The 12,550-nt window shown below is 45.3% G+C and overlaps 1 protein-coding gene across 5 annotated transcripts in view; it reads left to right on the forward strand.

Moving 5' to 3' along the window:
• Positions 1-12,550, forward strand: part of CAMSAP1 (calmodulin regulated spectrin associated protein 1) — a 97,060-nt gene that overhangs the window by 55,248 nt on the left and 29,262 nt on the right. For all 5 annotated transcript variants that reach the window (XM_055270403.1, XM_055270402.2, XM_055270404.2 and 2 more), the window contains 2 exons: positions 1,409-1,548; positions 1,637-1,733. In XM_055270403.1, the coding sequence (XP_055126378.1) occupies positions 1,409-1,548; positions 1,637-1,733 (237 nt within the window). The remainder of the gene's footprint in view (positions 1-1,408; positions 1,549-1,636; positions 1,734-12,550) is intronic.

Consider the following 12,550-nt stretch of genomic DNA (forward strand, 5'->3'; position numbering starts at 1 on the left):
TCTCAGAGTATGCCTGGGCAACACCCGTCTGTACACGCATAGACAGCACACGCAAGCTTTGTGATGGCAGCATTTGTCATAATTGTGAGAAATTGTGGAGGACCACATAGCGATCAAGATGAGTGACAGAAATCTCTCCATATCAACATAGATCTGTTTGGAAACATCATACTGAGTTTGGGGGGAAAACTGGCTGCTAAAATGAGGCATAGCTTGATACCATGAATGTAAGTTTCTCAAGGCTGAGACAACACTGTGTTACTTGTGGATGCAGTGTGTAGAATACTCAGGAGGAGTGGGAAGGGTTCCCTTTGGAGATGGAGATGACTTCAGCTGTTTTATTTGTAAAAAAAAAAAAAAAAAGATCTGAAGCCCATAAGACGTTAACATTTGATGGTCAGAACGGTACAAAATGAAACATCCTTAGCGGTGTAAGTGTGTGCAGTTCCTCAGCTTTAAAGGTTTCTTTTGAGAATGAGTGCTGCTTAGGTGACTGGAGGACAATTCATGAATGACTCTGGATGCTGTGGCTCCAGTTTGTATGTACCTCTAAACCCTCGAAAATGGTCTTTTTCCTTAGAAATAAAATTTATGTAAAAAGTTATTTCTGAAATTCTCTTTTTTCACTATGTATATATTTACAAGCAAAATAAAGTCAAGTCAGTTCTCACGGAGTCCTGAGCTGCACCGTGCTCTCTGCAGGGCTCTTTGTCTGAGGGCCGCCCCCCCACTCCACACCAGGGTGCCTAGACTGGGGAGGGGCCTGCTCTTTGGTCCTATGACTTGTTGCCCATACTGGTGCTTCCTCTGTGGAGGGTCTGCAAAGTCGTGTGCAGTGGAAAGTTGCCCTGCAGATGCTATAGCCACCAGTCTCCACCTCTTCATGGAAGGAGACTTGGGCTATGCATTATCACTTGATCTTTGTGATTAGTCACATTCCTGTGTTATCACTGAGTGGGCGTGGATGAGCCTGATGCTTTACGTTTTATTCATTTCCCTGCCCCCTGCCCTTTACAAGCACGGAAACCTTGTGCAGAGGGTTTCTGATGGGTGAAAGAAACTCGGCTCAACATTTACTCACTACATGCAGCAGGGCTCTGCTGTAAAGTGAAAGGTGATTGTTGCTGTTTGTTTTGGAAGCCCACTCTTGAGATCTGAGCGATTTCTGTTATGCTTTCTGGATGTTCACCATCAAATTCAGACTTGAGAGGTTCCTGGAGTTGTCTTGAGTGTTTTCTTTTTATACTTAGTGTTACTTGTACATCCTATACTCTCTACATCTCTCAATGTCATTACCTTCATTACTACCTTCATGTAAAATGGTTTTCAGTTTAGAATGCTTGTCTCGCTCTTTCTCTTGAAGCAGAATACCTTTACAATAAATTATGATTTTCTTTTTGTCTATTAGATATATGCTTAAAGGAGGTAACGTCGATGGCCGACAGCCTGTATAATATTCGGCTTCTGAGAGAATTCTCCAATGAATATCTTAATAAATGTTTTTATCTCACCTTGGAAGATATGCTGTATGCGCCCTTGGTGTTAAAGGTAATAACGAATTATTTGGCATGCAGTTTTAAAACCATGTGTGAATAAACTACTTATCATACTTTGGTTTTTTGTTTTTGTCTTTTAGCCGAATGTTATGGTTTTTATTGCGGAGCTTTTTTGGTGGTTCGAGAATGTCAAGCCAGATTTTGTTCAGCCCAGGGATGTTCAGGAGCTGAAAGACGGTGAGTGACAGACATTCCCCAGGTTGGCAGTGGTTTCCTTGAGAGCCTAGGTGGAGTATCAGAAAGCACTCTCCAGTGGTTCCATGGTTCTCACACAGCAGAGTTCTTGGAAGAGCTCTGTACAGTTGCCTTGCCCTGTGGAGTCAGAATCCCAGGGACGGGTGTGAGAGTGTGGGGAAAGGCTTTCTAAGTGATTTTGATGAACTATTCGGACCAGGTGTGGGGTAGTGTCTGAGAGTGCACCTTTCACCACTGCTGGCAAGAGTGTTACTTGGAGTCACTGTTTTACTTGGAGCAGCCTCTGAAGCTCTTCAGTGTTACCCAGTCCTGTGGGTTGCCTGCCCTTTGGCTCAGCAAGCCCATTCCTGTGGTGTATCCTCAGGGAAACTTGGTGCTTGTGCATCAGGACACAGGGAAAGGATGCTCAGAGCAGCTCTGCTCATAACAGCTAAAAAGAAGCTCCCAGATGTGCCTCTGCAGTCAGAGGGGTGCAGTGTTCTATGTCCATGCCACAAGATGCTGTGCAGCACTGGGCGTGTGTGAGCCACAGCCATGAGCAGCTACAAGGAAGATTCTCCTGATAATGAAGGCACAGAATCACATGGACAGGCTGGAGAGCAGGCAGAGCTCCACTGTGTTTTCCAGGGGGTGTGTATGTGTGTGCGTGCGTGTGTGTGTGTGCATGTGTGTGCGTGCATGTGCGTGTGTGTGTGTGTCGGGGGGTAAAAGGCAGTGGTTCATTGGGCACGTTGGGTGCTCCTGGCAGACTGGTGACTTTGTCTTCTGGACCCGAGTGGTGGTTACCTGGATTTTGCTTTATAATTATTTATTAAGCTCTATGTATGTTTTATGCAGTTTTTCTCTCTCTCTCTCTCTCTCTCTATGTGTGTGTGTGCACGCACTATTTTACCATAAGAAAGAGTAAAGACAAAAAGCTTAGAACTGGGTTACCTTGCTGTTAGAATGTTCTTAAGTCACCTCACTTCCTCATGGATGACCTTGAACTAATTTTTCATCCCTGGACTTACTTTCCTTCCCAACTCTTCTTCTGTGGTAACTACTCCATCTTATAGCCAGAAACACTGTGGTGCTGTTAAACTTGCTTCCTTCATTTTAATTGAGGTTAGCCCTAAGTCAAGGCTATTGCTAACTCCTGTTTTCAGATTCGTTTCTATTCTTCTTTCATTTAAGGTAGAATAGGCTTTCCTTGTTTGATGCTTTCATGACTGCAGCACCCTCTCCACTGCCCCGTCCTTTCTGGCTTCTCTTCCCTTCACTCCTTCTCCCCCTCCCCCGCCTTCCTCTTTCCTGCCCCCTTCCCCCCACTCCCCTGCCCTTCCCTGTTCTGGGATACTTGTGCAGAACCTGCAGGTTTGTTACATAGGTATACACGTGCCATGGTGGTTTGCTGCACCCATCAACCCATCATCTACATTAGGTATTTTTCCTAATGCTCTCCCTCTCCTAGCCCTCCCACCCCCCAGCAGGCCCCGGTGTGTGATGTTCCCCTCCTGTGTCTGTGTGTTCTCATTGTTCAACTCCCACTTACGAGTAAGAACATGCAGTGTTTGGTTTTCTGTTCCTGTGTTAGTTTGCTGAGAATGATGGTTTCCAGCTTCATCCATGTCCCTGCAAAGGACATGAACTCATCCTTTTTTTTATGGCTGCATAGTATTCTGTGGTGTATATGTACCACATTTTCTTTATCCAGATGGGCTTTTAGGTTGGTTCCAAGTCTTTGCCATTGTGAATAGTGCTGCAGTAAACATACGTGTGCATGTGTCTTTATAGTAGGATGATTTATTTTTTTTTATTTTATTATTTTTTTTGAGACGGAGTCTCACTCTGCCACCCAGGCTGGAGTGCAGTGGTGCAGTCTCAGCTCACTGCAGGCTCTGCCTCCCGGGTTCACACCATTCTCCTGCCTCAGCCTCCCGAGTAGCTGGGACTACAGGTGCCCACCACCATGCCCAGCTAATTTTTTTGTATTTTTTTTTTTTTTTTTTTTTTTTTTTTTTAGTAGAGACGGGGTTTCACCGTGTTAGCCAGGATGATCTCGATCTCTTGACCTCATGATCCACCCGCCTCAGCCTCCCAAAGTGCTGGGATTACAGTTGTGAGCCACTGTGCCCGGCCTATAGTAGGATGATTTATAATCCTTTGGGTATATACCCAGTAATGGGATTGCTGGGTCAAATGGTATTTCAGTTTATAGATCCTTGAGGAATCGCCACACTGTCTTCCACAATGGTTGAACTAATTTACACTCCCACCAACAGTGTAAAAGTGTTCCTATTTCTCCACATCCTCTCCAGCACCTGTTGTTTCCTGACTTTAATGATTGCCATTCTAACTGGCGTGAGATGGTATCTCATTGTGGTTTTGATTTTCATTTCTCTAATGACCAGTGATATGAGCTTTTTTTAATATGTTTGTTGGCTGCATAAATGTCTTCTTTTGAGAAGTGTGTCTATTCAAATCCTTTGCCCACTTTTTGATTTTTTTTTTTTTGGTAAATTTGTTTTAAGTTCCTTGTAGATTCTGGATATTAGCCCTTTGTCAGTTGGATAGATTGCAAAAATTTTCCCCCATTGTGTAGGTTGCCTGTTCACTCTGATGATAGTTTCTTTTGCTGTGCAGAAGCTCTTTATTTTAATTAGATCCATTTGTCAATTTTGGCTTTTGTTGCCATTGCTTTTGCTCTTTTAGTCTTGAAGTCTTTGCCCATGCCTGTGTCCTGAATGGTATTGCCTAGGTTTTCTTCTAGGTTTTTTATGGTTCTAGGTCTTATGTTTAATTAAGTCTTTAATCCATCTTGAGTTAATTTTTATACAAGGTGTAAGGAAGGGATCCAGTTTCAGGTTTCCGACATGGCTAGCCAGTTTTCCCAACACTATTTATTAAATAGGGAATCCTTTCCCCATTGCTTGTTTTTGTCAGATTTGTCAAAGATCAGATGGTTGTAGGTGTGTGGCATTATTTCTGAGGCCTCTGTTCTGTTCCATTGGTCTATATATCTGTTTTGGTACCAGTACCATGCTGTTTTGATTACTATAGCCTTGTAGTATAGTTTGAAGTCAGGTAGCATGATGCCTCCAGCTTGGTTTTTTTTTTTTTTTTTTTTTTTTTTGCTTAGGTTGTCTTGGCTATGAGGGCTCTTTTTTGGTTCCATATGAAATTTAAAGTAGTTTTTTTTTTTAATTCTGTGAAGAAAGTCAGTGGTAGCTTGATGGGGATAGCATTGAATCTATAAATTACTTTGGGAAGTGTGGCCATTTTCATAATATTGATTCTTCCTATCCATGAGCATGGAATATTTTTCCATTTGTTTGTTTCCTCTCTTATTTCCTTGAGCAGTGGTTTGTAGTTCTCCTTGAAGAGGTCCTTCACATCCCTTGTAAGTTGGATTCCTAGGTATTTTATTTTCTTTGTAGCAGTTGTGAATGAGAGTTCACTCATGATTTGGCTCTCTGTTAATCTGTTATTGGTGTATAGGAATGCTTGTGGTTTTTGCACATTGATTTTGTATCCTGAGACTTGCTGAAGTTGCTTATCAGCTTAAGGAGATTTTGGGTTGAGACGATGGGGTTTTCTAAATATACAATCATGTCATCTGCAAACAGACACAATTCGACTTCCTGTCTTCCTATTTGAATACCCTTTATTTCCTTCTCTTGCCTGATTGCCCTGGCCAGAACTTTCAATACTATGTTGAATAGGAGTGGTGAGAGAGGGCATCCTTGTCTTGTACCGGTTTTCAAAGGGAATACTTCCAGCTTTTGCCCATTCAGTATGATGTTGGCTGTCGGTTTGTCATAAATAGCTCTTATTATTTTGAGATACGTTCCATCAATACCTAGTTTATTGAGAGTTTTTAGTATGAAGGGGTGTTGAATTTTATTGAAGGCCTTTTCTGAATCTATTGAGATAATCATGTGGTTTTTTATCATTGGCTGTGTTTATGTGATGGATTACGTTTATTGATTTGCGTATGTTGAACCAGCCTTGCATCCCAGGGATGAAGCTGACTTGATCGTGGTGGATAAGCTTTTTGATGTGCTGCTGGATTCAGTTTGCCAGTATTTTATTGAGGATTTTCACATTGATGTTCATCAAGGATACTGGCCTGAAATGTTTTTTGTTGTGTCTCTGCTGGGTTTTGGTATCAGGATGATGCTGACTTCATAAAATGAGTTAGGGAGGAGTCCCTCTTTTTCTATTGTTTGGAATAGTTTCAGAAGGAATGGTACCAGCTCCTCTTTGTACCTCTGGTAGAATTCGGCTGTGAATCCGTCTGTTCCTGGGCTTTTTTTGGCTGGGAGGCTGTTAATTACTGCCTTAATTTCAGAACTTGTTATTGGTCTATTTGGGGATTTGACTTTTTCCTGGTTTAATCTTGGGAGGGTATATGTGTCCAGGAATTTGTCTGTTTCTTCTAGATTTTCTAGTTTATTTGCACTGAGTTGTTTATAGTATTCTCTGATGGTAGTTTGTATTTCTGTGGGATCAATGATGATATCCCCTTTATCATTTTTTATTGTGTCTATTTGATTCTTCTCCCTTTTCTTCTTTATTAGTATGGCTAGCGGTCTAGTTTGTTAATCGTTTCAAAAAACCAGCTCCTGGATTCATTGCTTTTTTTGAAGGGTTTTTCGTGTCTTTATCTCCTTCAATTCTGCTCTGATCCTAGTTATTTCTTGTCTTCTGTTAGCTTTTGAATTTCTTTGCTCTTGCTTCTCTGATTCTTGAGCATCGATTTCAGATCTTTCCAGCTTTCTGATATGGGCATTTAGTGCTATCAATTTCCCTCTAAACACTGCTTTAGCTGTGTCCCAGAGATTCTGGTATGTTATCTCTTTGTTCCCGTTTGTTTCAAAGAACTTTATTTCTGCCTTAATTTTGTAATTTACCCAGTAGTCATTCAGGAGCAGGTTGTTCAGTTTCCATGTAGTTGTGCGGTTTTGAGTGAGTTTCTTCATCCTGAGGTCTAATTTGATTGCACTGTGGTCTGAGAGACTGTTTGTTATGATTTCCGTTGTTTGGCATTTGCTGAGGAGTGTTTTACTTCCAATTATGTGGTCAATTTTAGAATAAGTGCTACGTGGTGCTGAGAAGAATGTATATTCTGTTGATTTGGGGTGGAGAGTTCTGTTGATGTCTATTAGGTCTGCTTGGTCCAGAGCTGAATTCAAGTCCTGAATATTGTTGTTAATTTTCTGTCTCCATCTGTCTAATATTGACAGTGGGGTGTTAAAGTCTCCCACTATTATTGTCTGGCAGTCTAAGTCTCTTTCTAGGTCTCTAAGAGCTTGCTTTATGAATCTGGGTGCTCCTCTATTGGGTGCATATATATTTAGGATAGTTAGCTCTTTTTTTTTTTTTTTTTTTTTTGAGACGGAGTCTTGCTCTGCCGCCCAGGCTGGAGAGCAGTGGCGCCGCAATCTTGGCTCACTGCAAGCTCCGCCTCCCAGGTTCATGTCATTGTCCTGCCTCAGCCTCCCGAGTAGCTGGGACTACAGGTGCCCGCCACCACACCCGGCCAATTTTTTTTTGTATTTTTTAGTAGAGACGGGGTTTCACCATGTTAGCCAGGATGGTCTCGATCTCCTGACCTTGTGATCCACCTGTCTCGGCCTCCCAAAGTGCTGGGATTACAGGCATGAGCCACCACGCCCAGCCAGCTTTTCTTATTGCATTGATCCCTTTACCATTATGTAATGCCTTTCTTTGTCTTTTTTGATCTTTGTTGGTTTAAAGTCTGTTTTATCAGAGGTTAGGATTGCACCCCCTGCCTCTTTTTTGCTTTCCATTTGCTTGGTAAATATTCCTCCATCCCTTTATTTTGAGTCTTTGTGTGTCTTTGTACATGAGATGGGTTTCCTGAATACAGCACACTGATGGGTCTTGACTCTTTATCCAATTTGCAGTCTGTCTTTTTATTTATTTATTTATTTTGAGATGGAGTTTCGCTCTTGTTGCCCAGCTGGAGTGCAGTGGCGTGGTCTTGGCTCACTGTAGCCTCCGCCTCCCGGGTTCAAGCGATTCTCCTGCCTCAGCTTCCCGAGTAGCTGAGATTACAGGCCTGCGCCACCACACCCGGCTAATTTTGTATTTTTAGTAGAGATGGGATTTCTCCATGTTGGTCAGGCTGGTCTTGAACTCCCGACCTCAGGTAATTCACCTGCCACAGCCTTCCAAGGTGCTGGGATTACAGGTGCAAGCCACCACACCCGGCCCAGTCTGTGTCTTTTAACTGGGGGCATTTAGCCCATTTACATTTAAGGTTAATATTGTTATGTGTGAATTTGATCCTGTCATTATGATGCTAGCTGGTTATTTTGCCCGTTAGTTGATGCAGTTTCTTCATAGATAGTGTTGATGGTCTTTACAATTTGGTATCTTTTTGCAGTGGCTGGTACCGGTTTTTCCTTTCCATGTTTAGTGCTTCCTTCAGGAGCTCTTGTAAGGCCTGGTGGTGACAGAATCTCTCAACATTTGCTTGTCTGTAAAGGATTTTATTTCTCCTTCGCTTATGAAGCTTAGTTTGGCTGGATATGAAATTCTGGGTTGAAAATTCTTTTCTTTAAGAATGTTGAATATTGGCCCTCACTCTCTTCTGGCTTTCAGGGTATCTGCAGAGAGATTTACTGTTAGTTTGATGGGCTTCCCTTTGTGGGTAACCCGACCTTTCTCTCTGGCTGCACTTAACATTTTTTCCTTTGTTTCAAGCTTGGTAAATCTGACGATTGTGTCTTGGGGTTGCTCTTCTCGTGGAGTATCTGTGTTCTCCGTATTTCCTGAATTTGAATGTTGGCCTGTCTTGCTAGGTTGGGGAAGTTCTCCTGGATAATATCCTGAAGTTTGTTTTTCAACTTGGTTCCGTTCTCCCCATCACTTTCAGGTACATCAGTCAAACGTAGGTTTGGTCTTTTCACATAGTCCCATATTTCTCGGAGGCTTTGTTTGTTCCATTTCATTCTTTTTTTCCTCTAATCTTGTCTTCATGCCTTATTTCATTAAGTTGATCTTCAGTCTCTGATATCCTTTCTTCCGCTTGATCGATTCGGCTATTGATACTTGTGTATATTTCATGACATTCTCGTGCTGTGTTTTTCAGCTCCGTCAGGTCATTTGTGTTCTTCTCTAAACTGGTTATTCTAGTTAGCAATTCCTCTAACCTTTTTTCAAGGTTCTTAGCTTCCTTGCATTAAGTTAGAACATGCCCCTTTAGCTCAGAGGAATTTGTTATTACCCACCGTCTGAAGCCTACTTCTGTCAATTTGTCAAACACATTCTTCGTCCAGCTTTGTTCCCTTACTGGGAAGGAGTTGCGATGCTTTGGAGGAGAGGAGGCATTCTGGTTTTTGGAATTTTCAGCCTTTTTGCACTGGTTATTCCTCATCTTCGTGGATTTATCTGCCTTTGGTTTTTGATGTTGGTGACCTTTGGATGGGGTTTTTGTGTGGACGTCCTTTTTGTTGATGTTGATGTTGTTTCTTTCTGTTTGTTAGTTTTCCTTCTGAAAGCCAGGTCCCTCTGCTGCAGGTCTGCTGGAGTTTGCTGGAGGTCCACTCCAAACCCTGTTTGCCTGGATATCACCAGCGGAGGTTGCAGAACAGCAAAAATTTGCTGCCTGTTCCTTATTCTGGAAGCTTTGTCCCAGAAGGGCACCCTCCGGATGTCAACCAGAGCTCTCCTTTATGAGGTGTCTGTTGACCCCTGCTGGGAGGTGTCTCCCAGTCAGGAGGCACGGGGGTCAGGGACCTACTTGAGGCAGTCTGTCCCTTAGCAGAGCTCGAGCTCTGTGCCGGGAGAGCCACTGCTCTCTTCAGAGCCAGGAGGCGGTGATGTTTAAGTCTGCTGAGGCTACGCCCATAGCTGCCCCTTCCCCTAGGTGCTCTGTCCCAGGGAGATGGGAGTTTTATGTATAAGCCCCTGACTAGGGCTAATACCTTTCTTTCAGAGATGCCCTGCTCAGAGAGGAGGAATCTAGAGAGGCAGTCTGGCTACAGCGGCTTTGCCCAGCTCTGGAGGGCTCCACCCAGTTTGAACTTCCTGGCGGCTTTGTTTACACTGTGAGGGAAAAACCCGCCTACTCAAGCCTCAGTAATGGCGGACGTCCCTCCTCCCACCAAGCTTGAGCACCCCAGGTCAACTTCAGACTACTGTGCTGCAGCTAGAATTTCAAGCCAGTGGATCTTAGCTTGCTGGGCTCTGTGGGGGTTGGATCCACTGAGCTAGACCACTTGGCTCCCTGACTTCAGCACCCTTTCCAGGGGAGTGAACAGTTCTGCCTCGCTGGCGTTCCAGGCACCACTGGGGTATGAAAAAAAACTCCCGCAACTAGCTCTGTGTCTGCCCAAATGGTCGCCCAGTTTTGTGCTGGAAACCCAGGGTCCCGGTGGTGTAGGCACCCGAGGGAATCTCCTGGTCTGCGAGTTGCAAAGACTGTGGGAAAACCGTAGTATTTGGACCAGAATGTACCATTCCTTACGGCTTCCCTTGGCTGGAAGAGAGAGTTCCCCGACCCATTGTGTTTCCTGGGTGAGGCGATTCCCCACCGTGCTTCAGCTTGCCTTCTGTGGGCTGTACCCACTGTCTAATCAGCCCCAGTGAAATGAGCTGGGTACCTCAGTAGGAAATGTAGAAATCACCAGCCTTCTGTGTTGATCTTGCTGGGAGCTGCAGATTGGAGCTGTTTGATCTTGCCAGCCACCTTTCTCCTGCCTTTCTTCACACTTTTCATGATACTGTCCAGCTCAAGAAGGAAGTCTTGTTTTTCCTGCTGCTTATGAGGTGGTTTCGCCTGTTCTGCCTGGTGGGAAAGGCCTCTTCCCATCGGACCCCATCGTGAGTCATGGCTGGAGCCCCCTTCTTCTCGTGGGGCTCCTCTTCTTGCCTGCTGGTCCTTAGGAATGAGGAGTCAGGAATGCTAGGAAGCAGCTGTAGCTCCAGTTCACTCTGGGATCAGACATAGCGGGGGAGGGGGACCTCATAGTCATGGGCCCACTCTGCACCTCTGAGGTTGGGGTCTTTCCCTGGTCTGATACAGTATTACGTGGGGCCCTGTGCAGTGGGTCCTGCTGCCAACTCTTGGGTAGTGGTGCCTGCTGAAGCCCTATGGCCAGGAGAGGCCAACACTCAGATGCAGAATGCAGGTCTGCTCTTGGAAAAGTGAACTGCTGGCCCTTCCAGGCTGCAAGGGGTCCGTTGTCGTTACCTTGCTGCCAAGTGATTGGTTGGTCTTCTCCAGGACGGTGCCATGTTAGGGGTCAGCACTGGTCTTGGCAGGTAGTAGTCCGTGCTCTTAGTCTCCATACCTGCCTACCTCTAGCTGCTTCATGTGCGTGTCTGTTGTCCTGGCCTGAGAGTGGCTGATGGCAGAGTTTGTCTGCATTCCCAGTTGACCCACTGTTAACCGTGCCCAGGCTTTCCCCTTTTCCATCTGTGGTCGTCAGGGACCCTTGTGTGGCTGTAGAGAGGAGCTTGGTGGGCTGCTGGTGCCCTAGTGGTAGCTCGCGAGGGTCTGGGCTCTGTATGCCTGCAGCTCATGCCCCTGCTCCTGTGCAGGCTCGGTCCCAAGGCACAACTCCGTCTTGTGGGTGCACTCGGCCTTATGCCCTGGAGTGAGTGGGTGGCAGAACCCAGCTTGTGATGGGCAGTTCTGAACACACCGTCAGCAGGCGTGCAGTGCCCTGTGCACATCAGGGGCTGTTGTTAATGTTGCGTGATTCTCTGTGGCTCTAGAGTCGCGGGATCTTGCGTTGTGCTCTCCCACCTGACTTGCCAGAGACTCCTGTGGCAGGTTCTCCCTCCACTGATACTTGTAGGCCATGGGATGTGATGTCCCCTCCCTTTCCCAGTGCATACTCATCTGGGAACGTAGCTGGTGGTCCCTTTGGGAATGACTGGGGAACCATTGCCATGCACGCTCACCTTAGTGTTGCTGGTCCCAGAGACTGGGCATTGTTGGGAGGAAATACGGCCACAAACAGACTCATAGCTCTTCATACGCATATGGTGGGCACAGAAGCAGTGGCTTTGCTGAGTAGCTAGAAATAGGGACTCATACGCCCTGTGTCAGCAGGGAAGCAGGGAGAGAAGAAGCTTGTATGGGAAGGACGAATCAGTTTCCTCAGGAAAGGCAGATAGGCTCATATGGGAGCAGAACCTAAGGGAGCTAAACCGAGTAGAAAGTGTGTAGCGAAGTGTGTCTGCAGAACGGGTAGAAAGTGTGTGATGATGTGTGTCTTGAGAATGGAGTAGAAAGTGCATGACAATGTGTGTCTATAGAACAGGGTAGAAAGTGCGTGGTGACGTGTGTCTGCAGAACAGATATAAAGTGTGTGGTGATATGTCTCTGAAGAATGTGTAGAAAGTGTGTGGTGACATGTGTCTGTAGAACAGGGTAGAAGGTATGTGGCGAACGTGTGGCTACAGAATGGGTAGAAACTGCATGATGACGTGTGTCTGTGGAACGGGGTAGAAAGTGCGTGATGACATGTCTGTAGAATGGGTGGAAAGTGCGTGATGACGTGTGTCTGTAGAACAGGTGGAAAGTGCGTGATGACGTGTGTCTGTAGAACGGGTAGAAAGTGCGTGATGACGTGTGTCTGTAGAACGGGTAGAAAGTGCGTGATGACGTGTGTCTGTAGAACGGGTAGAAAGTGCGTGATGACGTGTGTCTGTAGAACGGGTAGAAAGTGCGTGATGACGTGTGTCTGTAGAACGGGTAGAAAGTGCGTGATGACGTGTGTCTGTAGAACGGGTAGAAAGTGCGTGATGACGTGTGTCTGTAGAACGGGTAGAAAGTGCGT

Source organism: Symphalangus syndactylus, chromosome 3 (assembly GCF_028878055.3).
Source record: "Symphalangus syndactylus isolate Jambi chromosome 3, NHGRI_mSymSyn1-v2.1_pri, whole genome shotgun sequence".
In the NCBI taxonomy this organism is placed as follows: domain Eukaryota; kingdom Metazoa; phylum Chordata; class Mammalia; order Primates; family Hylobatidae; genus Symphalangus; species Symphalangus syndactylus.